The 22451-nt window shown below is 48.6% G+C and overlaps 1 protein-coding gene across 2 annotated transcripts in view; it reads right to left on the bottom strand.

The window, feature by feature from the left end:
- Positions 1–22451, bottom strand: part of slc25a21 (solute carrier family 25 member 21) — an 83295-nt gene that overhangs the window by 2756 nt on the left and 58088 nt on the right. Inside the window, exons 4-9 of one of the 2 annotated variants that reach the window (XM_062469401.1) lie at positions 16589–16672; positions 6737–6803; positions 5843–5902; positions 3325–3432; positions 2614–2778; positions 283–464 (exon numbers count right to left, since the gene is read on the bottom strand). In XM_062469401.1, coding sequence (XP_062325385.1) covers positions 283–464; positions 2614–2778; positions 3325–3432; positions 5843–5902; positions 6737–6803; positions 16589–16672 — 666 coding nt within the window. The remainder of the gene's footprint in view (positions 1–282; positions 465–2613; positions 2779–3324; positions 3433–5842; positions 5903–6736; positions 6804–16588; positions 16673–22451) is intronic. The other variant, XM_062469402.1, reaches the window with a different exon arrangement.

Below are 22451 nucleotides of genomic sequence, written 5' to 3'. Positions count from 1 at the left end.
ACCCATCCCCAGACCTCCACACCTAGCCCCAGACCTCCACACCTAGCCCCAGACCTCCACACCCAGCCTCAGACCTCCACACCCAGCCCCAGACCTCCACACCCATCCCCAGACCTCCACACCTAGCCCCAGACCTCCACACCCAGCCCCAGACCTCCACACCCAGCCTCAGCCCTCCACACCCAGCCCCAGACTTCCACACCCAGCCCCAGACCCCCACACCCAGCCCCTGACCTCCACACACAGCCCCAGACCTCCACACCCAGCCCCAGACCTCCTTACCCTTCCTCCCGGTATACCAGACCCATGGTCTGGAAGCAGGTGCGATACTTGATCTCTCCTGGGATTGGCTGCGGCCCCTGGATGCGGCTCTTGGCCACGTCAAAGGGAATGTTCACACAGGAGGAGATGGTTCCAGACAGCAGGCCAATGGCAAACTTCCTCAGGAACTCCAGACCCGGGTCCTGGCAGGTGTGAGGGGAAAGTAGAGAGAAAGAGACATCAACATAGAGACATCAGCAGAGAGAGAAACGTCAACAGAGAACTATCCACAGAGAGAGAGATATATCAACAGAGAGAGAGACATCAACAGAAAGAGAGAGACACCAACAGAGAGAGAGACATCAACGATGAGCGGAGAGAGATAGGCACACGGAGCACAGCTCCTCAGAGTGGAGACAAAGGCATATGAAGCACAGCTGCATCTGTTGCACATCTCTCATACATCAGTATAATGTTTTACAAGAAACAGTCTGGCAGAAGATAATATCCAACTGTATAAGAACATAAAATCCTAGTTTTTGGATGTGAAAATGACCAGAAAATTACAACCTGATAAGGAGAAAGAGTTGGATCGAAACGAGTAAGAGTCAAATGGTTGACTTGTCAAAAAAAACACAGAGAGAGAGGGAGGGAAAGGAACAGATAGAGAGAGAGGCAGTGGGGGAAAGGGAGGGAGAAGAAGAGAAAGAGAGAGCGAGCACACGTGAGTGTGTGCATGTGTGAGAGAAAGAGTGCACGGGGCCTTGTGCATATGATTGCAAAGCTGGCATGAAAGCCCTGATCATTTTATGGTAGCGGGGGGCAGATTAGTGCTTCCTGGCTGCGGTGCAGCTCTCTGATTGGGCGAGCCTGGGAAGAGAGGATTTCTAAAGAGGGTTCATACAGGCAGACTGTGGAGGCATATGGGGACAATTTGGGTAATTGGGCTGTGACTCGGCACAGTGGTATTACTGTACCAGAGAAGCCCAGACTCAGAAAGCTCTGACAGCTAATTGGCCAAGATATTTTTACAAATGACAGTGGCCTAGTTGCTCCGGACCTGGCTGGAGTGGCAGGACACCCTAAGTGGTAAATCAACAGCTAATCCCTTATTTTTTCGCCGCTTTCTTTTTTTATATAGGACGTATGTGGTGTTAGGGCAACCCCTCCCCCCCACCCCCCTTGCTACTGGTCCTAAGTTACCCAGCAACCAACTTCCTGACAGCCTAAAGCAAACAGCTCGTCAGTCCCCATGGTCCAGTGTCATCTGCTCACTTTAGTCTATTCAAATGGAGAAAAGAAAGAGCCGGAGAGTGAAACAGTGGATTTGACTACAGACACGTTTGACTTGAGAGCTCATTTCTCATGTTGCAGACAAAAGGCGAGGGAAGGTGGAGGGGTGGTATCAGCTAGCTAGCCGGGGACTGTACCAGGTGACTTCATCCTGCTTTCCACCCTGCTCTCATGTGTGGAGAGCACATCCGCCCTCCCACATGACAGAACAAGCTCCACTCTGGCTCGACGCCAAACAATAACCAGAGGTTCCTCTTCCTCAACACTTCTATCTATTCCTGTTCTGTTCTGTGAAATTTAATTATATACTATACTATTACTATTCTATACTATGCTATCCCATGCTATGCTATACTGTGCTATTCTATTCTAGGCTCTGTATGATGACTACTTCCATAAACGCCAGCACATGCTCCAACAGGACAGAGGAGGGGTTAGGTTTGAACTAGCTGTGCTTCCACTCCAACGTGCTCCTGAACTAGTACCGCTGTCTGCTTCCAATTAGCCTATTGGAGTGGATCTAATGCCCCGGTTGTGCAGCGTTAGTATGCTAGCGTTCCCGTTAAACAAAATTAACTTTTGTTTGGGATTCGGGCCCTGCCGGATGTGTAATGTGAACCGCAGGGGATGTGGAGAGAACAGGGGAAGTTTTAGAGAGCTGCTCTCACACACTCCTCAAACGTTTCTCTTCCCAGCGCTGTGGTCCTTCAGGTCATCTTGGGAATGGACGACGCCTTGTTAAGGAAGGCCAGGCATCCCGCATCGTGCCTGCCCTGATCCATCTAGGTGCTGTACATACCAGGGGCGGAGAGAGATGGAGAGATGGAGAGACAGACAGACAGACAGACAGACAGACAGACAGAGAGACAGACAGACAGACAGAGAGACATACAGACAGACAGACAGAGATACAGACAGAGAGACAGAGAGATAGACAGACAGAAACAGACAGAGAAACAGAGATAAAGACAGACAGACAGACAGACAGAGAGAGAGAGAGAGAGATACACCAGAACAAGAGAAAGACACTTGAAGCAGACAGATTGAATGAGATCTTACCGAGCTGGCAGGAATAGCATCCTTGACATTGAAATAGAAGCCAAAGTAGATCATGTTGAAGACTCCATGCCGGCCCAGAGTGGAGGTCAGGCCCTTGTTCAGACCTCGCAGACCCAGGCCTCCAGAGTTGATGATGTGTCTCGCTTGAGCAAAGGTGGAGGGTTGCTACACAGGGAAAGATCACAAGATCTTCCCATTAAAACATCATATACAGGGATTGGTAGAGCTTAGTGGTAGAGCATTTGAGGTTCAAATCTCACCCATACATTTCTATTCATTCATTCTCTATGGATAAATGCGTTTGCTAAATGAATGAGTTATTATTTATTTTTACAATGAATTAACATTGTTATTATATTGAATCACAATGAATTATTGTTAAAACACTTGTTTTAATGGCTGAGCGGTTAGGGAATCAGGCTATTAATCAGAAGGTTGCCGGTTCGATTCCCTGCCCAGCGAAATGACGATGTGTCCTTGGGCAAGGCACTTCACCCTACTTTCCTCGGGGGGAATGTAAGTTTACTTACTGTAAGTCGCTCTGGATAAGAGCGTCTGCTAAATGACCAAATGTGTAAATGTGTTAAAAATGATTTCAAAAACACTATTTGTATGCTGTTTTGGAGAAATGCGTCACCTAACAAAGAAAATGTCCGATGTGACATTTAAAAACAAAGAAAAGCAGGTTAGATGGAGTTGATGGTTCCTCACCACTTTGAAAGAGTCCCTGTTGGCTTGCAGGCTGACTTTCACCACCTCAAACGGGTTGACCACCACAGCCTCAGTCAGGCCCGACCCCAGACCTGCTACTGACAGGGCCTGGGGGGAGGGAGGGATGGGGAGAGGGGTGGAGCGGGTGAGGAAGCGATGGACAGTGGTAGAAAATAGGTAAGGGAGAGAGAAAGAGAGGGAGAGAAATAGGGGGAGGTTAAAGTAGAAGGAAAGAGGTGAATACCACAAATGATAGCACCAGTGGCTACAATGAATTGGTCCATTGTTTTCATTCCAGCCCTGGACAAAAGACATTGCAAATGAACTGACACGCACAGGCTTTTTACAGTCGTAATTGGCCCAGGAGTGGTGGTGGATGAGAGGGTGGATGTGAGTTAGTGAGATGCTGAGGTGAATGCGTGGACGTGAGTTAGTGAGATGCTGAGGTGAATGCGTGGACGTGAGTTAGTGAGATGTTGGGGTGAATGCGTGGACGTGAGTTAGTGAGATGTTGGGGTGAATGCGTGGACGTGAGTTAGTGAGATGTTGAGGTGAATGCGTGGACGTGAGTTAGTGAGATGTTGAGGTGAATGCGTGGACGTGAGTTAGTGAGATGTTGATGTGAATGCGTGGACGTGAGTTAGTGAGATGTTGAGGTGAATGCGTGGACGTGAGTTAGTGAGATGTTGAGGTGAATGCGTGGACGTGAGTTAGTGAGATGTTGAGGTGAATGCGTGGACGTGAGTTAGTGAGATGTTGGGGTGAATGCGTGGACGTGAGTTAGTGAGATGTTGAGGTGAATGCGTGGATGTGAGTTAGTGAGATGTTGAGGTGAATGCGTGGACGTGAGTTAGTGAGGTGAATGCGTGGACGTGAGTTAGTGAGATGTTGAGGTGAATGCGTGGACGTGAGTTAGTGAGATGTTGAGGTGAATGCGTGGACGTGAGTTAGTGAGATTTACATTTACATTTAGTTATTTAGCAGACGCTCTTATTTAGAGCGACTTACAGTAAGTACAGGGACATTCTCCCCGAGGCAAGTAGGGTGAAGTGCCTTGCCCAAGGACACAACATCATTTGGTTGGCATAGCCGGGAATTGAACTAGCAACCTTCTGATTACTAGCCCGATTCCCTAACCACTCAGCCATCTGACTCCCTAACTGAGATGTTGATGCGAATGCGTGGACCTGAGTTAGTGAGATGTTGAGGTGAATGCGTGGACAGAACCACAGTGAACAGAGCCTAAAGGGATGGTGGTTGTGAAACTGTTCTCCCTGGCTGCTCCTCTCACCTACAGAACCATCCATCTCACTCTGACAGCCATTGTTATACAAACATCACTTGTACGAGGAGAACAGAAGGCTATGAGGTGTGTACCGTCATGGCCAAAAGTATTGGCGGTGAAAACAATGTTTCGCAAAGTTTGAATGCTTCACCTGTTGTGGTGTTGATTCACATCGTTTTCTCGATTACTGCATGTCTGCTCAGGTGTGTGTGAGTGTACGTGTGTGTGTCTGTGTCTAATTCATCGATACTAACAATCTGACGCTTTGAATCTATGACCCGAGAATGATGTGGCTAGTAGACAAAGAGGAGGAGTGTGAGAAGTAGAAGGAGGGAACAAAGAGGAGAGAGCAACATGAGGGAGGGTTAGCGGAATGAGATAACCATTAGGACGAGATAACTATTAGGAGGACGAGATAACCAGGAGGAGGAGGAGATAACCATTAGGAGGACGAGATAACCAGGAGGAGAACGAGATAACCATTAGAAGGACAAGATAACCAGGAGGAGAACGAGATAACCAGGAGGAGGGTGAGATAACCATTAGGAGGACGAGATAACTAGGAGGAGGATGAGATAACCATTAGGACGAGATAACCAGGAGGAGAACGAGATAACCAAGAGGAGGATGAGATAACCATTAGGAGGACGAGATAACCAGGAGGAGGATGAGATAACCATTAGGACGAGATAACCAGGAGGAGGATGAGATAACCATTAGGAGGACGAGATAACCAGGAGGAGAACGAGATAACCAGGAGGACGAGAGAAGAAGGAACAGGAGCTGTAGATGAAGGAGGAGGCGTGTAGAGAGGAGGAGGAGGAGGAGGAAAGCGACAGACAGGAAAACATGATGGATGGAGCAGGGGAACTCCTCCTGCTCCTCCTGTCTATAACAACCCAACACTGTGGGCTTGTGGCCAAGCCCTCGTGGACGTGACTCAGAAAACTCAGGTAGGTCATCCATCACGCCTGACACCGAGCTGTCAACAAAGCTGGGGCCCCCAGGGCGTCTCCGTGGGCTACGCGCTGACGACAAGGCCCTCAGTCATGTCCCTGTCAGCCCGGCCGCATGTGTCTGAGGGGCAACCCCACAGCCACTTCCTGGTTCTGCGTGTCATCAGCCATTGTTTTCAGAGTTTTTGTGGACTCGGATTGCACGTGGATGGAAGGGCTTGTCGTGACGTTATCAGGATGGAGTGTGCTCAGGTGTGAGTGTGTGTGACAGACTCACCACGCCCGGAGACAAAGGGGTGAATGTCAGCAGCTTCTTGTATTGCTCGAAGGTGAAGAACTGAAGAGGGGAACAGATCAGGAGGAATGAGCTGTCACCACCAGGAAGTAGTGACTCACACGGACACACACCTGCATACACAGACACACACCTGCATACACAAACACACACCTAGACACACTAACACACACCTAGACACCCTGACACACCTGCATACACACTCTAACACACACACGTACACAGATACACACAAACATACACGCATGTACACACACGCGGTACAGACACACGTACACCTACACACACTGCGCTCAAACACACATGAAATGCAGTTGCAAACCCACACACACCCACAGAAAATGTGCATGCACAAATTTATGCACACAAACCTAACCCTCTTGCATACACAAACACTAGCCTACATACAACTGAAGATCTAAACAGGATGTACATTAACTGACTGATCCCTGCGAAGCATTCTAAATGCTGTGACTGGGGACCCATCAGACAGCAAGTATCACTGTTAGAACACACATAGATGGTTTATTTTATTTTCAGCTGCCCTCACCCCTCACCCTTCTCACCACCAGCTGCCCTCACCCCTTCCCCCCGAGCCCCACTGCCCCCATCCCCCTCCACCCCCCAGATCCCCGCTGGTAGACCTGGCATATATATCTGAAGTGAAGACTGGTGGGGTAAGGGGAGAAAGGGTGCGTGTGCATGTGTGTGGCGGCTGCTGTAAATCCCCGCTGATCAACATTGACAATCCCCCAGAGCAAACACGCAGAACAGGAGCAGCGACACGGCGGAGGGTGTGAGAGGATGCTTGATGGCCCGGGGGGGGGGTGGAAGTTATGTGACGCAGTAGGAGATCCAGCAGGTCCCAGTCCTCACCTTAACAGCCCTCTTAGGAGTCTCAGCCAGGATTGGTGGGAGGATGCCCTTATAGAAGCCATAGACACTGCGGGAGAGGGAGGGAGGGAGGGAGAGGGGGAGAGAAAGGGAAGAGGAAGGGGAGAGTGGAGGGAGACCGAGAGAAAAAAAGAGAGAGAAGGAGTTGTCAAGAGTTCACTGTACAGTTATTTCCAGCCAACATACGGAAAATGGTTTCACATACACATTACTGTCTGGGTTCTGCAAACAGAGCACTAAATGTGTTGTCTATACATTCCAGAAGTGTCTGCATGTGCAGATTCCCTGTCCTTCTCATTCATGACCCTGTGCACAGACAGAACGTCAGAACGCCTAGACAATGTTGCACCTCGAGGGAACCTCTGCAGTATTACACATCGGGTTTCCTCCTCCTCTCTGAGACTGCCTCCGGCCAGCAAACTGGTATGGCAGGTCCTAATCTTTGGACAAGCACAACCACAAACAGAGACAAATACCTTACCTGTGCCTTAGAGCCCATGTATCCATCAATACATTGCAGACTGACTTCTGGGCAAACTGCTGTGCTTGATGAACAATCATGTATCTAATCAAGGTATTAAATGCACAAATGCAGTAGCAGAACCCAAGGTAAGGCCCAAATCACAGGCTTGGAGACACTTCATGTATGCAGAGAATACATAGAGAATACTGCAATCTACACCAGAGATAAGGAGGCAGGCAGGTGTTCCACAGAAGGGCAGTTGAGTGTGTGATAAGAAAACGACCACAGCAGGCCCTAGAGCTACGAACAGTCTTGATAACTTATCCTCCCAAACAGATTGGTGACTCCCATTGTTAGAAGTTGAATTCATTTGCCTGGTTGAGCCGATTGGTCAATTTCTTCGATAAACATTGTAGTATTTGCATCACTTGAGCATACTCTTAACGTACAAACGACAGGCACATTGAGAGAAAGAGAGATATAATGTCTGTAGAGAGAAATACAGCAACAGAAAGAGAGAGATGTCTAGGTTGTCTAGGTTGTCCAGCAGTTATCTAGGTAAACTGTTCTGTAGTATACTAAATAAAAAAATACTAGATTTCCTTGATGAACACACCATCTTGAGCAGAAATCAAATTGGCTTTGTCCTGAAACATCGCACCCCCGATCATGTATATACCCTTCACAGTCTAATTAACAAGCATGTACACCAAACTAAAACATTTAAAATATTTGCTTGTTTTATTGGAGCCCTGGAGATAAACAAACTGATTTCTTCACTCAGAGAAGGGATGTTCGTCAGGGGTGTAATTAAAGTCCAACTTTATTTCATATATATAAAGGAACTTGCTGTTGAAGCTAGATCAATGTACTGCTCATGGCCTCTCCCTCCTAGACAGAGAGGTGAAGTCTCTTTTATGCTGACAACCTTGTCTTACTGTTTCCCACCAAAAAAGGACTACAACAACAGCTGGACATTGTTGAACAGTACTATCAAAACTGGGCCCTTGCAGTAAATATAAAGAAAACTAATGTCATAATATTTCACGAAACGCCCAAGATGCCAGGAAGACAAATACCAGTATATTATAAATAATCATGTAATTGAACATACTATGAGTTATAACTACCTTGGTTTAACCATAACAGCATCAGGGAGTTTCAACATGGCAGTGACTAGTGGCACTAAAAGAAAAAGCTTGAAGAGCCCTAAATGCAATTAGTTATTTTATTGTAGAATCTTGGATTAGTAAATTTGGGTCATTATTTGACTTGCTATTTTTACTTTGTCTAGGTCAGAGTTGGCGAACTCTGATAGCGTACAAGAACTCTGGTCGCGTGAAGTATTTAAACAACTATGTAAAACAATCTGTATTCTTGATCTGAGGCAAAGGATCTGTTAACAGAGAATACGGCCCATACTCTTGACCTGGGGAAAGGATCTGTTAACAGAGTGTATGGTTTTATATATACAGACCAGGGGTGAACCAAATGTATGTGTTACTTTTAAGATGCATGTTTAAAGTTGTTTTCTCTCTTGAACAGAGATCTTATTGGGATTTGTATTTTTGTTTGAATTGTTTATCACTTGTATTACTGTTTTTATTGATTTTATGTAAAGCACCTTGAGCTACAATTCTTGTATGAAATGTGTTATATAAATAAAGTCTTACTTACTTACTTACTAAATGCAATTAGGAAAACATTTTATAATTTACAAATTCCAATTAAAATCTGTCTTAAAATATTTGATAGTGTGATCCAGCCCATTGCGCTGTATGGTAGTGAAGTTTGGGGTCCACTTAGTCATCATAGCTATACCCGCTGGGAGAAACAACCAACAGAATCTCTAAATGCAGAATTCTGCAGATACATCTTACATGTACACAGAAAAACGCCAACAAATGAATGTAGAGCAGAATTAGGCAGATACCCAATGATAATTAATATCCAAAAGAGAGCACTCAATTTTGTTAATCACCTTAAATCCAGCCCTCTTGACACTTCCATTCCAAAGCCCTTCAAACCCAAGAGCTGAACCCAGATAAGGGTCCCCTATGTCAGTTGGTGCTGAGATTAACTGCCCCCACTCAGACCCACCCTGACCAGTCTCACACCTAACACTGCTTTCCAAACACCAATCAGAGTAAACCAAATTATAACACAATGTAAAGAAACCTACCTGGAACGTTGGAAGGAAGAAACTAAAAGACAAAGTAGATTAGAATGTTATCTAGTCTTAGAAAGAGATTATAAACTTGCAGAATATCTCTCTACTGTCAGAGATAGAAAGCAGAGACAGATCCTAACCAACTACAGGCTCAGTGACCACCAATTGGCAATTGAAACAGGACGACAAAAAAAATCATGGCAACCAAAAGAAAACAGAATATGTGGTCACTGTTTGACAGGTGAGGTTGAGACAGAGATGCACTTTCTCCTACAATGTGAAACATTCAGTGATATAAGAAATGGCACAACGGCACTTAGGAATGCTTGGCTGATGTTAGTTTCCTCCAGGATCACAATGACTCGTATTGAGAGACTTGTTGCTCTTGTTGGTTAGTTGTAACGGTTTCAAATTATTGTACTCGCTGTGAAATGTTTTACTGTTGATTGGTTTTTCTACAGGGACACTCTAGCACTCTTGTGGGGGAGTTTCATGTTGTTCAATTGTAACTTGTTTAACTGCATGCTCTTATGGTTCTTCCCTTTGGCACTTATTTGGTTTTCCACCATGTATGCTTCATGTTTTGGCTACCCACAATGTTTGGGGCTATCTCGTTGTTATGATCAGTGACCTATGCTCTTTTGTAAAGCTCTCTCTTGGAAGTCGCTTTGGATAAAAGCGTCTGCTAAATGCATAAATGTAAATGGTTACTGTAACAAATTCCACTCTGTAATCTCAGATTTCAAAGGTCTTAGTGACTCTCAAAGGTATTAATCCTCCTAGGAGAAGGAGACAGGACAGACCTTGCTCTCCTAGGAGAAGGAGACAGGGCAGACCTTGCTCTCCTAGGAGAAGGAGACAGGGCAGACCTTGCTCTCCTAGGAGAAGGAGACAGGGCAGACCTTGCTCTCCTAGGAGAAGGAGACAGGGCAGACCTTGCTCTCCTAGGAGAAGGAGACAGGACAGACCTTGCTCTCCTAGGAGAAGGAGACAGGGCAGACCTTGCTCTCCTAGGAGAAGGAGACAGGGCAGACCTTGCTCTCCTAGGAGAAGGAGACAGGACAGACCTTGCTCTCCTAGGAGAAGGAGACAGGGCAGACCTTGCTCTCCTAGGAGAAGGAGACAGGGCAGACCTTGCTCTCCTAGGAGAAGGAGACAGGGCAGACCTTGCTCTCCTAGGAGAAGGAGACAGGGCAGACCTTGCTCTCCTAGGAGAAGGAAACAGGGCAGACCTTGCTGCCCAGTATGTATTAATATGCCACAACCTGAGAGATAGAGAGTGACCTAGACACACAATGCACACACACACAACATATACTGTGTGTGAGACTGACGTGTGTATGTGTGTATATATGTATATATATATTAATCAATCTTAATATTATGTTAAGGATCTCCTGCTTTAATCTTTCAACTGAATTAACAATATTTAATGGATATCAGATTATTTGGCAACATTAATAATATACCGACCTCCATAATAATAATATAAATACTATTTCTGTAATTCCACCGTTGCTTTGGCAATACGAACATTTGTTCCTTAATGCTAATAAAGCTCATTGAAATGAAAATGACAGAGAGGAATACAGCAACAGGAAGAGACAGAGAGAGAGAGAGAGAGAGAGAGAGAGAGAGAGAGAGAGAGGGAGGGTGTTTGAGAAAGAAGGAGAGAAAAAGAAAGAGACAAAGAAAGGCACTAAAAAAGAGCATCAGGAAAAGTGAAACGGAAAGAGAGGAAGAGAGAAAGGGGGGGAGAGAGAGAAAGAGAGAGCATTGGAGAGTGTGTATTGATATTAAACATGTGTGTGGACAGCAGGACAGTGTAGCGTGACTCCAGCATGGGAGATCCTGCAGCTCTATTGTGGAAACACAGAAGTCAACTGAGATGTTCTGCACAGATTAGGTCCGGGTGCAAATATTATTGTTTCCCCAAAAAAGAAAAGAAAGGTGAATAGCTCTTAGCAGCAAACAGCCAACCACTACAGCGCCAAAAATACATCCTGGGGCAAATTACCAAACCACATATATCAAATGACCAAAATCACTCTGTTTCATCCACAAACAGAGATACTACATATCAATGTGGCCAGGTGGTTGGTAACTGGATGATGCCAGTGTTGTTCCACATGACATGGACAGTCAGTGTGGTGAATGTGGCTGTTTGCCTTCTGGGGTTTCGAGCGATCGGAAGGCCCTGTCCTGTTGTTTCTTTGACCATGCAAATGGTGGCCACTGATTTCCTGGGTGTGGTCAGTGTGTGGGGGCCCTCGGATAAGAAGGAGAGGTTGGAGTTAGCTACAGGATCACTAGAGGCACCAGAGTGGCCCTCATTTGACTCCTGATTTGATTTTAAATGTAAAGTACACACTAAGTCCACTTTTGGCTTTCCTAAACAAATGTCCTTCCAGATACAGAACTTGTTTGTGGCCAGCTGGTGTGTGTGTGTGTGTGTGTGAGTGAGTGAGCAAGTGAGTGAGAGAGAGAGAGTAGTTGAGTGTGTATGTTTGTATGTGTGTGTGCAAAGGTGCATCCAAGTCATTTGTCTTAGATTTTCATAAAACCTTCCTTCATTTAACAACTCTAATTTTTCTAATTAAGTAATGAAGAGTGTTTTATTTGACAATTTCTGTTTGACAAAATGACGAAGATGAACAATAAAACAGATCATTCACACTTATTTCCTTCCTTTATACATCTTCAAAACCACAACCAGTGTTTATGGTATTGTGCTCTGGGTTGCTTTGAACAGACTGTTCCACATTACTATGACTAAACCATATTAAATTTGAAGTGGGTAGGAAGAATCTGCCCCCCCCCCTTACACACACACGCACACACACACACACACACACACACCACACACACACACACGTCAACAACCAGCATGCTTCATCTGCAAACATTGCTGTTTCCCCTATGATTGTTGTCACCTTGACTCTGAGAAAGGCTAGAGAATGACTGGTCAGGCTGCACAGGTCACCCACATCACAAACACACTTCCTGGAGGTGAGCTGTGAGGTGAGGTGACCTTTCTAACCCCAAACCAGGACATTTGACTCAACAGAACTGTCCAACGACAGTTGGACAGTTTGAGGAAAGGGAAGAATGGGACAGAGACATGGGGGCGATGTTGAGCGGAGAGCTTCAAGGAAGAGCCTCTGGAGATGGTTAGCCAGCGGTCATTAGCAGCTCGTGTGGCGTCACACGTCCATAAATATGGGCGGAAGAGAAAGTTCTGTCAGCCAGGCAGTTTGTCTGCTACCACACTGAACCACTTAGCACCTCTTCACCAACCCTGCTGCTGGCCAGATCAGACACTACAGAGATAGCTGCCTCTGAGAGAGAGCGAGAGAGAGAGAGAGAGAGAGAGCGGGAGAGAACCCTTCATAACAACCCTTTTACATTTCAGATCAGAAAGAACTTTGCACAGGTTCCAAACAGCAACACATCATTGCCCTCAAAGGGCCAGTTGCAACTACGATGTAACGATGTTTACGATGTAAAAACATTGTTTAGCTGTAGCTTTTGTGAACATATAGTCTGCTGCGATTGCAGTACGCTTTTTAATTCTTGGACAATCTGCTGTTTTTCTTGAAGGCTAAATTTGGCATATTTATCTCCGTGTTTGGTGTCAAAAGGCCGACGGAGATTGTACTCTTTAACGACTGACATCGCCTCATAACACAAAATCCATACCGGTTTTTCTCCTTGAAGCACAAACATGTATTTGCTTTCCCATCTTTCTTGAAACTGCCTTCCTCCATCCAGGGTCGGATGCAGCCTGCTTTGACTGGGGGTGCAGCAGGGGCGTAACCAGGGGTAGGCCCAATTTGTTCTAAGGCCTACCCAAAAACGAAAATATCCCCCAAAAATTATGCACCGGGTGCACATCGCATAGTAAATAAGTAAAAAAAACTGAAAAGATGCCTATCCATATTTTTCTAGGCCTACCCAAAAAACGGAAAGGGATCGTATTATTTTTTATATTGCTACAATTTTTTAGACTGCTTATCGATCAAAGTGTTAATCAGGCACAGAGCCAGACGTTGTGAACATTCGGGGATTAGCCCAAACCTAGGACGTATTCTGGGTTTGATGTGATGCTATGTTAGCCTGGCTCTGCCCTCCTACGTACTTCCGCTCAATTTAGATTTAGCTTCTGTACTAGGTCTGGCCATGAGGTAAGTAAGTCAGATGTCTCAGGTTAATTTTCTACCGGCCAATCAGCGAACAGAGGGAGTGGCTGAGAACAATGACGTTGATGTTGTGCGCTAGTTTGTGTTGTAGTTCCGTAATGGCAGCGGAGAAAGATGCGAGCGAAGCCATTTGGTCCGTTGTGACAACGCTGCCGAATATCCAACAGCTAAAGCCGGAGCAAGAACAAGTTTTGCTGAGTTTTGTTGGTGGCCATGATGTTGTGGCCCTCCTCCCCACAGGGTTCGGGAACAGTTTGATTTTCCAGCTACGGCAGCTACCTCTGTTACAGTAGTGGTGAAGGAATTGGCGGACGCTAGCGTTTGGTTATGGCAGATCAGAGTGGCTTTGGGCAGATCCAATAGTCCAACAGAGTACCCGCCTACAAGGAAGTCAAAGCTTGTCAATGGAGCGAGGTCAGACTCTCTGTACAAATGAAATGTACGAGAGTCTGGTTAGGACCAGGCTAATGCTAGGTATGGATTTCAACAAATGCGAGCGCACACAGCGTGCGAGTGAATTTTTTTTGCCTTCATTTGAACGCAAAATAGCTTTTTGAGCTTTATGTAAAATAAACATTGCCGTTTTCCAATTGGTAAAACCTTGTCTAGTGAAGGTGATGTCTTTATCATTTCTGTCTCAAAACTGTTGTCAGGGGAAGCAGGAACATACATCTACCTTGGCTGAGTACTCTAACCAAGTTCGAGAGCTATACAAACTTGGGTTGAATGCCCGAAGACCTTGGCTGAAAGTGTGGGCATGGGATACGTTTGCTATGGTGACCAGACGTCCTCTTTTACCCGGACATGTCCTATTGTCGAGACCTAAAAAATGCGTCCGGCAGGGATTCCAAAATTGTCCGGGATTTTGCCTCGCCGTATATTTGTGTTTCTCTGGGTCTTTCACAAACTATTAGGCCCTTACCAGTTTTGGAAAAGGTATCTCCCTTACGTTCCACCTTCTTGCGCGAGCTCTGACTGTAGAGAGAACTGTCATTGTGATCAGATAGTGCGGCATGCAATACACGACCACCCCCCCCCCCCGTCTCCCTGATCTGGTCACCCTACGTTTGCAGAACCAACTGCATTGGAGTGCTGTCATTCAAACCATGCTCTCCTTCACCCACAGTTAAACTTGGAACTTTGCACGCTGTAAAGCAGCGTAGACTTATTTCAATACACCATTTAAGCGTCCGCTGGTCTTGAGTTTGACACATGTGGATTAGCGGTATCACAGTGCTATAACCCTAATCAATAATTGCTACGTGCCTCATTGGAACGTTGTATCTATGTCCTACAGCCAGCAGACTGAAGCTGACACTTCCTGGGAGTGAAGCCATTCAGAACGCAGATGATCAGAAACACACACATGAGAACATCTCCTCGTCTTTCCCCAGTCCAATCAAGAGAGAGGAGCAGAGGAGCTTGGGTTTCTGAGAGAAAACGAGGGGCCCACAGTTAGTTCTCTGCTGCCCTGACATGAGAAGTTTATTTTTAATAATAATTCCACAACAGTGGGCCCGTCTACTATTTGTATAAGTTATAACTAAGTGGTTTGGTCTGGAGATGATCTACTGCTTGCTACTGCAGAGTGATTACCGCTTCTGCCAAATATACTCAGGGTGATAATCACTGTACAGCAAAGAAGAGTCTCTGAGGGTTCCAGGAACCTGCCTGAGTTTCAAACAGTGAGATGACAGACTGTCTCATGTTTGTTGTCAGGACAGGTCACATTATCGTTTCTGCTTGGTTATTTCAGTCACACCCTGTAAGTTCCTCAGAAATTCACTCATGCCCAAACAGACGTACCCACACCAAACTCCTCCACACACGAACACTTGCACGCGAACACACGCACGCATACCCACACGAACACAAGACGCATACCCACACAAACACACACACGTACACGCACGCTTACCCACACAAACACACACAAACACGCACGTGCCCACACAAACACACGCACGTACACACACACAGGCGTGCAGGGAGAAGACGGGGCAGGGGCAGCTAGCTGCGGAGGACTTCAGCCTGTCACCACACGGCCTCTCGCAGAGCTCAGTCACACCTCACAGCAGATCTATTTTATATCCGCTATAAAGCTGTCGCCTGGCCGTAAACAGATGGAGTGGTGTGCTCTCTCACCTGGCTCTGCACACTGTCACACAGACCTGTCACACGGCCACGCGCAGGCACCCGAGCCCACAGGCTCGAGAACAGATGGAGCTCTTCTGTACAGTTCTGGAACAGAGGAGGTTCTAGAATAGAAGGGATTTCTAGAATAGGTAGGGCTCCACAATGTAGTTCTGGAATAGATGGGATTCTGGAATTTATGGTGCTCTACAAAATAGTTTGAGTAGATAAGGTTGTAGAATAACTGGGGTTCTAGAATAACTGGGGTTCTAGAATAGATGGGGTTTTGAAATAGATGGGGATAGATGAGGTCCTAGAATAATTGCGGTTCTAGAACATATGACGCTCTACAATATAGTTGTAGACTAGATGGGGCGCGGGACGGAGTTATAAAATAGACAACCTTCCATTCTTTTCACTTCCCCCGAATCATCTTCGATGCTTTCCAGCGGAGACTCCTTCGAGAGAGAATTGTGCGCTAATTCATTCCAGACAAAAGCAATTTGGGTTCAACAGATTGTCATCCCGCTACACATGGTTCTACATACGGGGCTGGGGCAGACATGCAAGCTGAGCTGAGCTGGCTTTGTGAAAGTGACACCCCAAGCCATCCAGGTGCTTCTCTAGGTGTTATTGCTCGACACAAAAACAGAGATATGACAGTGGACACGGAGGGTCACACTTGCACACCTGTCCCAGCAGAGCATGGGGGGTGTGCATGTTAGAGAGCAGCGTGAGGCAGGTGAAAACACAAGGCACTGACAAGGTTAAACAACATGCTCTCCTGATATACACCTCCGACGGTTGTTTGCATATGTGCACGTGTGTTTTCGTGTGGGTGCGTGTGTGCGTGTGTGAACAGGCCATACCCCTCGTTGCGAAAGACAGTCCTGAAGCAATCTCCCAGGTTCTTGTAGCTGTGTGGTTCACTGGTCCCTCTCTGGATCTGAAACCTACAACACAAGCACACATCAGCAGAGAGCACTGACTACCAATCAGCAACACAGGAACAAACATTCCGCTACTACATATTTCCTCTCTTTCCCCTCTTCTCTTGCTCTCCCTCTCCTCTGCGTTCCTCTCGTGACCTATTCTCTCTTTCCTATTCCCTCTCCTCTCATCTCCTCTCCCCTCCACTCCACTCCTACCAGCAGTCCCTCCAGCCCAGAGGAGAACTCAAACATTTACTTAACCCAGCTGATCCAATTAGCCCACACAACTCCCCAGGAACAGGCCTTTAGTAGCTAGCCGTTCGCTGGCTAACACGCTAGTAAGCCCATTGTAACAGCTCTTCAGATACGTGTAAATGTTTTATAAGATAGAAAGCAGTTGGGTCAGGGGGGTTCTGTTGTAGCAAACATGCTGGTTGTTCCCTTATAAAGACAGCCAAGATGTGTGTAAATGTTTTACATGATAGAAGGGATGGTGGTGAAGCGCCTTGTGTTACCTCCATGTATGAAACGTGGTATGTAAATAAACTTTGATTGTTTTTTATTGGGTTGACAGTGGGGCTTATGAGCACACTAGTTGCTGTGGCAGTGTTTTACATGATATGACTGGATGAAGGTAAGCAGATAGCTGGTGGTGGTTGGGGTGGGGTCGAGTGTATGGGGGGGGGGGGGGGGGTTGCTATGGTAGGCTTTAAAGGGATTTTACTATGTAGAAGCCCTCGGGGTCTGGCTATATCTTCTAGGCCAATGAGGAGAAGGACAGCAGAGAGTGCCTGACCAATGAGATGAGAGAAAGCAGGAGAGGGCAAGTGGAGGAGAGGAGAAAATGAGAGGAGGAGAGGGTGAGAGAACAGGAGGACAAGAGAAGGACTAGAAGAGAGAAGGAGAAGAGAGAAGGAACAGAGGAGAGGAACAGAGGAGGAGAGGAGAGAACGGGAGAAGAAGAGAAGGAGTGGAGGAGAGGAAGAGAGAAGAGGAATGGAGGAGAGGAAGAGAGGAGGTGAGGAGGAGAGGAGGAGGGAGAGGGACAGGAGAAGGATCTTCCCTTCATATGGCTCTGTCAGGTCGCGAGGTCAATACTGAGTAGTCCGTGCGGGTGCCTGATGGGCCAATAAACGCCCCCAGGATCCAGGGAGGGAGGCCAGGGAGGGAGGGGGGGGGGGGGGGGGGTTAGTGGGGTGAGAGGCCTTTCATATCGCCAGCAGATTAACATCTTACAGGGGTGTCCCCAAAATGCTTTTTTGTGGATTCCCAAATAGCTTGTAACCCCTGGTTGAAACCCAGTTAAAACAGCATAATAAATGGACATCCAACAGCATATTAAAGCAGCAGAAGAAAATAGTTGGGGGGGGGGGTAGAAGGGTTAGGTGGTGGAGAGGGTAAAGGTGGGGGTTGGGGGGGGAGCACTGAGGGTAAGGGCACAGACCCGAAAGATTTAAGACCAGTGGGGCTTGTAAACAAAGTCAAATCTCGCTTAACGAAAGGCATATGACTCCAGGGTCAAGGATGGAAAGGATGGAGTCCTGTCCTCAGTCCTCCTCCCCTCCTCCGGCTGCCCAACCCCAACTGGCCCAAGGAGAGAGGGGGTGGCCGGGCCACGGTCCGGTTCCAGACCCCTGACTCCGGCTCTGACCCAGGGGTCATCTCATTTCCTCATGGCCCTCTCCTACCCTGTCATAAAGCCAAAAAGCCAGGCTCAGGGACGCAGAGATGATGGGGAGGAGCAGAGGGGCCCCTGGTGGTTGGCTGCTACTGTGGCCCTTACACGTCATCCTACACAAACCGGCAGTGCTAGCTGAACCACAGGCTGGACAAGGCAGGGTGTGGAGGGAAGCTAAGCACAAGACAGGGCCTGGCGGACATGTTTAACAGGAGGAAGACGCAGATAAGGAAGGCCGTGTTAACGCGACCCAGGCGAGCGGTGAAGGGCCCAGGCCTGCTGGTAAAACAGAGGAGATGGGGATGGTCCCGGCCTTGGAGCCAGCTCTCCCGGTCGTAAACACAGCAGACAGAGGAAACGCTGCGACGCCCTGGGGCTTCTTTAAAACTCCCACAATCCCCCTCGGCCTGCTCCCACACACTGCCGAGATACACTCGGAGGTGACGAGATGCGTGAGTTCATCAACAGGGACGACGACCCCCCCCCCCGCACCCCCTCTCCTCCCCTCGTCCCCCTCCAGCCCGTCCTGGTTAACTGGCCCCGCGCGGCCCTGTAGCTGCCCAGGTGAGGGTGAAGGCGAGGGCAGGTTCGAGCTTCTGTGAGCGAGACATGCACTCACGGGTAAATAACCCCGGAGTCTGGTCTCTCCAACTAACCCCTAACTCCCTATAAAAGAGTCGAGTCTAGCGGAGCCCAAAGCAGACCCGGGGTAGATGAAGGCCGGGGTAGCGGGCTAGCGGCCCCATTCTTTTGTATTTTTATAGACAGGAGAGTGGTGTTAGAGGGCCAAGCGGGGCCCAGGGCCTGGTCTCCTCCCAGTACCAGAGGTAATGGGCTCGGCCCGGCCCGGCCCGTGACCAACCAGAGGTCGCGTCACCTGGGAGGGGAGGAGTCTCTGAGGTGAAGGCCAATAATGAACGGTGTAAAATGGACCCCTCTGGGAACGGGTGGCAGTTAAGGGCCCGATCAAAAGACACAGGGTTTTATCACAGGCCCGCTCTAAAGGGGCAGGCCGCTCTTTTAAAGAAGGCGTCTTGGACGTTCTTGCCTCGTTAAATGTGGGGGTATTCCCCCTTGCAACACCCCTGAGCAGGGGTGGGGGAGGGCGGCACCTGCGAGCATGTGATGCGTGCTCTCAGGGAGCCTGTGATGCGTGCTCTCAGGGAGCCTGCGACGCGTGCTCTCAGGGAGCCTGCGACGCGTGCTCTCAGGGAGCCTGTGATGCGTGCTCTCAGGACTTCCTGTGATGCATGCTCTCAGGACTTCCTGTGATGCGTGCTCTCAGGACTTCCTGTGATGCGTGCTCTCAGGGAGCCTGCGACGCGTGCTCTCAGGACTTCCTGTGATGCGTGCTCTCAGGGAGCCTGCGACGCGTGCTCTCAGGACTTCCTGTGATGCGTGCTCTCAGGGAGCCTGTGATGCGTGCTCTCAGGACTTCCTGTGATGCGTGCTCTCAGGGAGCCTGCGACGCGTGCTCTCAGGGAGCCTGCGACGCGTGCTCTCAGGGAGCCTGCGACGCGTGCTCTCAGGGAGCCTGCGACGCGTGCTCTCAGGGAGCCTGCGACGCGTGCTCTCAGGGAGCCTGCGACGCGTGCTCTCAGGGAGCCTGCGACGCGTGCTCTCAGGGAGCCTGCGATGCGTGCTCGCAGGACTTCCCGTTGCTGCGTTCGTTACGTTCAGGACGCGAACGCTGGCCGTGTGGCTCCTCTTAGGAATGCTTTACCGGCCGGGAGTCTGGATGGGATGTGTGCCTGTTGGTCAGTATCTGTTTGGCTCTCTGCAGAGCTGTGGGCCTCGCCAGCTTACACCCTCCTGTGTGACTCAGCACAGGAACACGCACCAGGAAAAGAAACAATATCACATGACAGACAGAGGAAAGAAAATGAGATAAATGAGTGAGAATAGAGAGAGAGAGAGAGAGAGGGGGGAAAAGAGTCAACTATACCTCATATTAGTACATAAGGGACTCCAGGAGGCAGCATTAAAAGGAAATCTATTTTTTACAGCCAGACAGTTAATTTTAATGAGCAGGATCATAAAGATGGCAGAAGTCCACTGCATCAGTACATGAGCTTGAGAGAAACTCCAACTTAAATGATCCAATATGGCAGAAGGGGCATCCAATAATATCTTTAGAAGGAGCATCCAATCACACATCTCCACAAGTGGCGGCCAATCGCGCCTCCAGCAGCGGCGGCCAATCAGCCGTCAAAATGGCTTCTCTCCCGTCCAATAGCTTCTCGACTCTATGAATCACTGTGTCAGTGTTTTCTTTTTGTAGTAGTCAGCAATACATGTAGGAGCCTGACTGCGACACATAACTACCAGGAATAACAGTCTCTTCACTCAGGCAGCCTTTCTGTTTGATGATGATCTCAAGTGATGGCATACTGTGTGAATACGTAAACTGAGAAAATGTAATAACCGACCAAATCCCATTCTGAAATCAAATACATCCCTTACCTTGACAAACGGTTATGGGAGGGGAGGATGATGGAGGAGGGGTAGAAGGGTGGAGTGGGACAGGGGGAGGCCAATAAAGTCCTGGCTTTAGAGGGAGAGAGATAAAGAAGAGATGATGGGAGATGGAGGGGGAGAGGGAGGAGGGGAGAAAGAGGGAGAGGGAGGGGAAGCGATAAAGCATTGGCGCTGGTGACCCGGCAGGTTGCCTGGGCCTGGTCTGGGCCGGGCCAGCTTGGGTTTCAGCAGCACCACAGGCCCACTGGTGCCAGGACAAGCCCGGTTATGAAGCAGGGGGACAGGGGGACAGAATGGCGTGCGAGGTGGGGGTGGAGGTGGTGGTGGTGGGGGATCGTTACATGGCTGTTACAGAGTCAGGATCCCCCCCACCCCCGCGCCCAACTCCATACTCCCTCCCCCACTGGGCTCCTCTCACAGATAAAATAAGGACTCCTGTGCCCCCCCTCCGCCCCCCGCCCCCACCAGGATGCAGGGGCAGGCCAGATGCTCCTCGTATAGAGGATAGGGTTAACCCCTGGGATGGAGGACCACTCAGCTGGACCACTGCAGAGCAGGAAGAGATGCAGAAAAACAGCCTGATGAGACTGGGGGCAGGGCAGGGTTAGGCCAGGGGTGGGTTAGGGTTAGGGCAGGGGTGGGTTAGGGTTAGGGCAGGGTTATGGAAGGGGAGGGTTAGGGAAGGTTTTAGGGCTGGGGTCGGGGGAGTGCTGGGCCAGGGTTAGGGAGGGGGACTGGACTAGGGCAGATACTTGAAAAAAGATATTTCATATCAACTTCCATGAGGATGTGCCCATGTTTGGTCGAGTCCAGTCTGGTAGCAGACGGCTGCACTGGACGAGCAGCTAAGCTCAGGACAGCCAGCGCTGGCTGCGGCGGCCCGGGACACTAACAGCTACTTTGATGTGAGGAAATGCCTCAGGATTAGGGAGCGTCTCCAGTCAGCGGGCGTCTGAGGGCAGTAACACACTCCGGTCGAGACAGGAGGCAAGTGTGTTTCCACGCTGAAACCCGAGACGGCGCATAACTTCGGGCCCTGTTTCTGCTCCTAGCCCCCTGCCTCCTCGCTCCCTGCCTCCTCGCCTCCTCGCCTCCCAGCCCCCTGCCTCATCCTCATCCACCTCCTCGCCCGGTCCCAGACACACAGACCAGTCCAGGATGAAACATGGAGGACATTAGCCATGTCACCAGGCGTCCCACAGACGCTGGAAACAAATGAGTTTTCATCAAGCCCTTTACAACTCCTTTAAAACGGCTCGTTTCAGCTCTGTGGGACATCCTTCTCTCTGTAACATAATGCGTTTGGGCGGCTGAGACACCTACTTGGACCAGTTCTGTTTAATACAGGGTCGTAATATGCGGTGGCAGCAGGAAATATAACTAATATTGCACATCCAGGAGAGCTACAGTGTATACAGTACAGTATACTACATGTACAGTACTGTATGGAACATACTTGAACAGTGTACCACAGCATAGAATGGTATAGGGCCGCATAGGACCGTGTGGCATTTTCACTGCGACACAACAAAGACCTAGACACGGGTTCAAATCCCCCCCTCCCCTCCCCGCACAGCCGAGACAGGAGGCCGCCCCCGCGGTGCCGTCCCCGTGCATCCGCGCCGCGCGTTAACCAGGGAGCGT

Source organism: Osmerus eperlanus, chromosome 9 (assembly GCF_963692335.1).
Source record: "Osmerus eperlanus chromosome 9, fOsmEpe2.1, whole genome shotgun sequence".
NCBI lineage: Eukaryota > Metazoa > Chordata > Actinopteri > Osmeriformes > Osmeridae > Osmerus > Osmerus eperlanus.
Note: the sequence above shows the minus strand (reverse complement) of the source record. Positions and strands in the feature narration are given on the sequence as shown.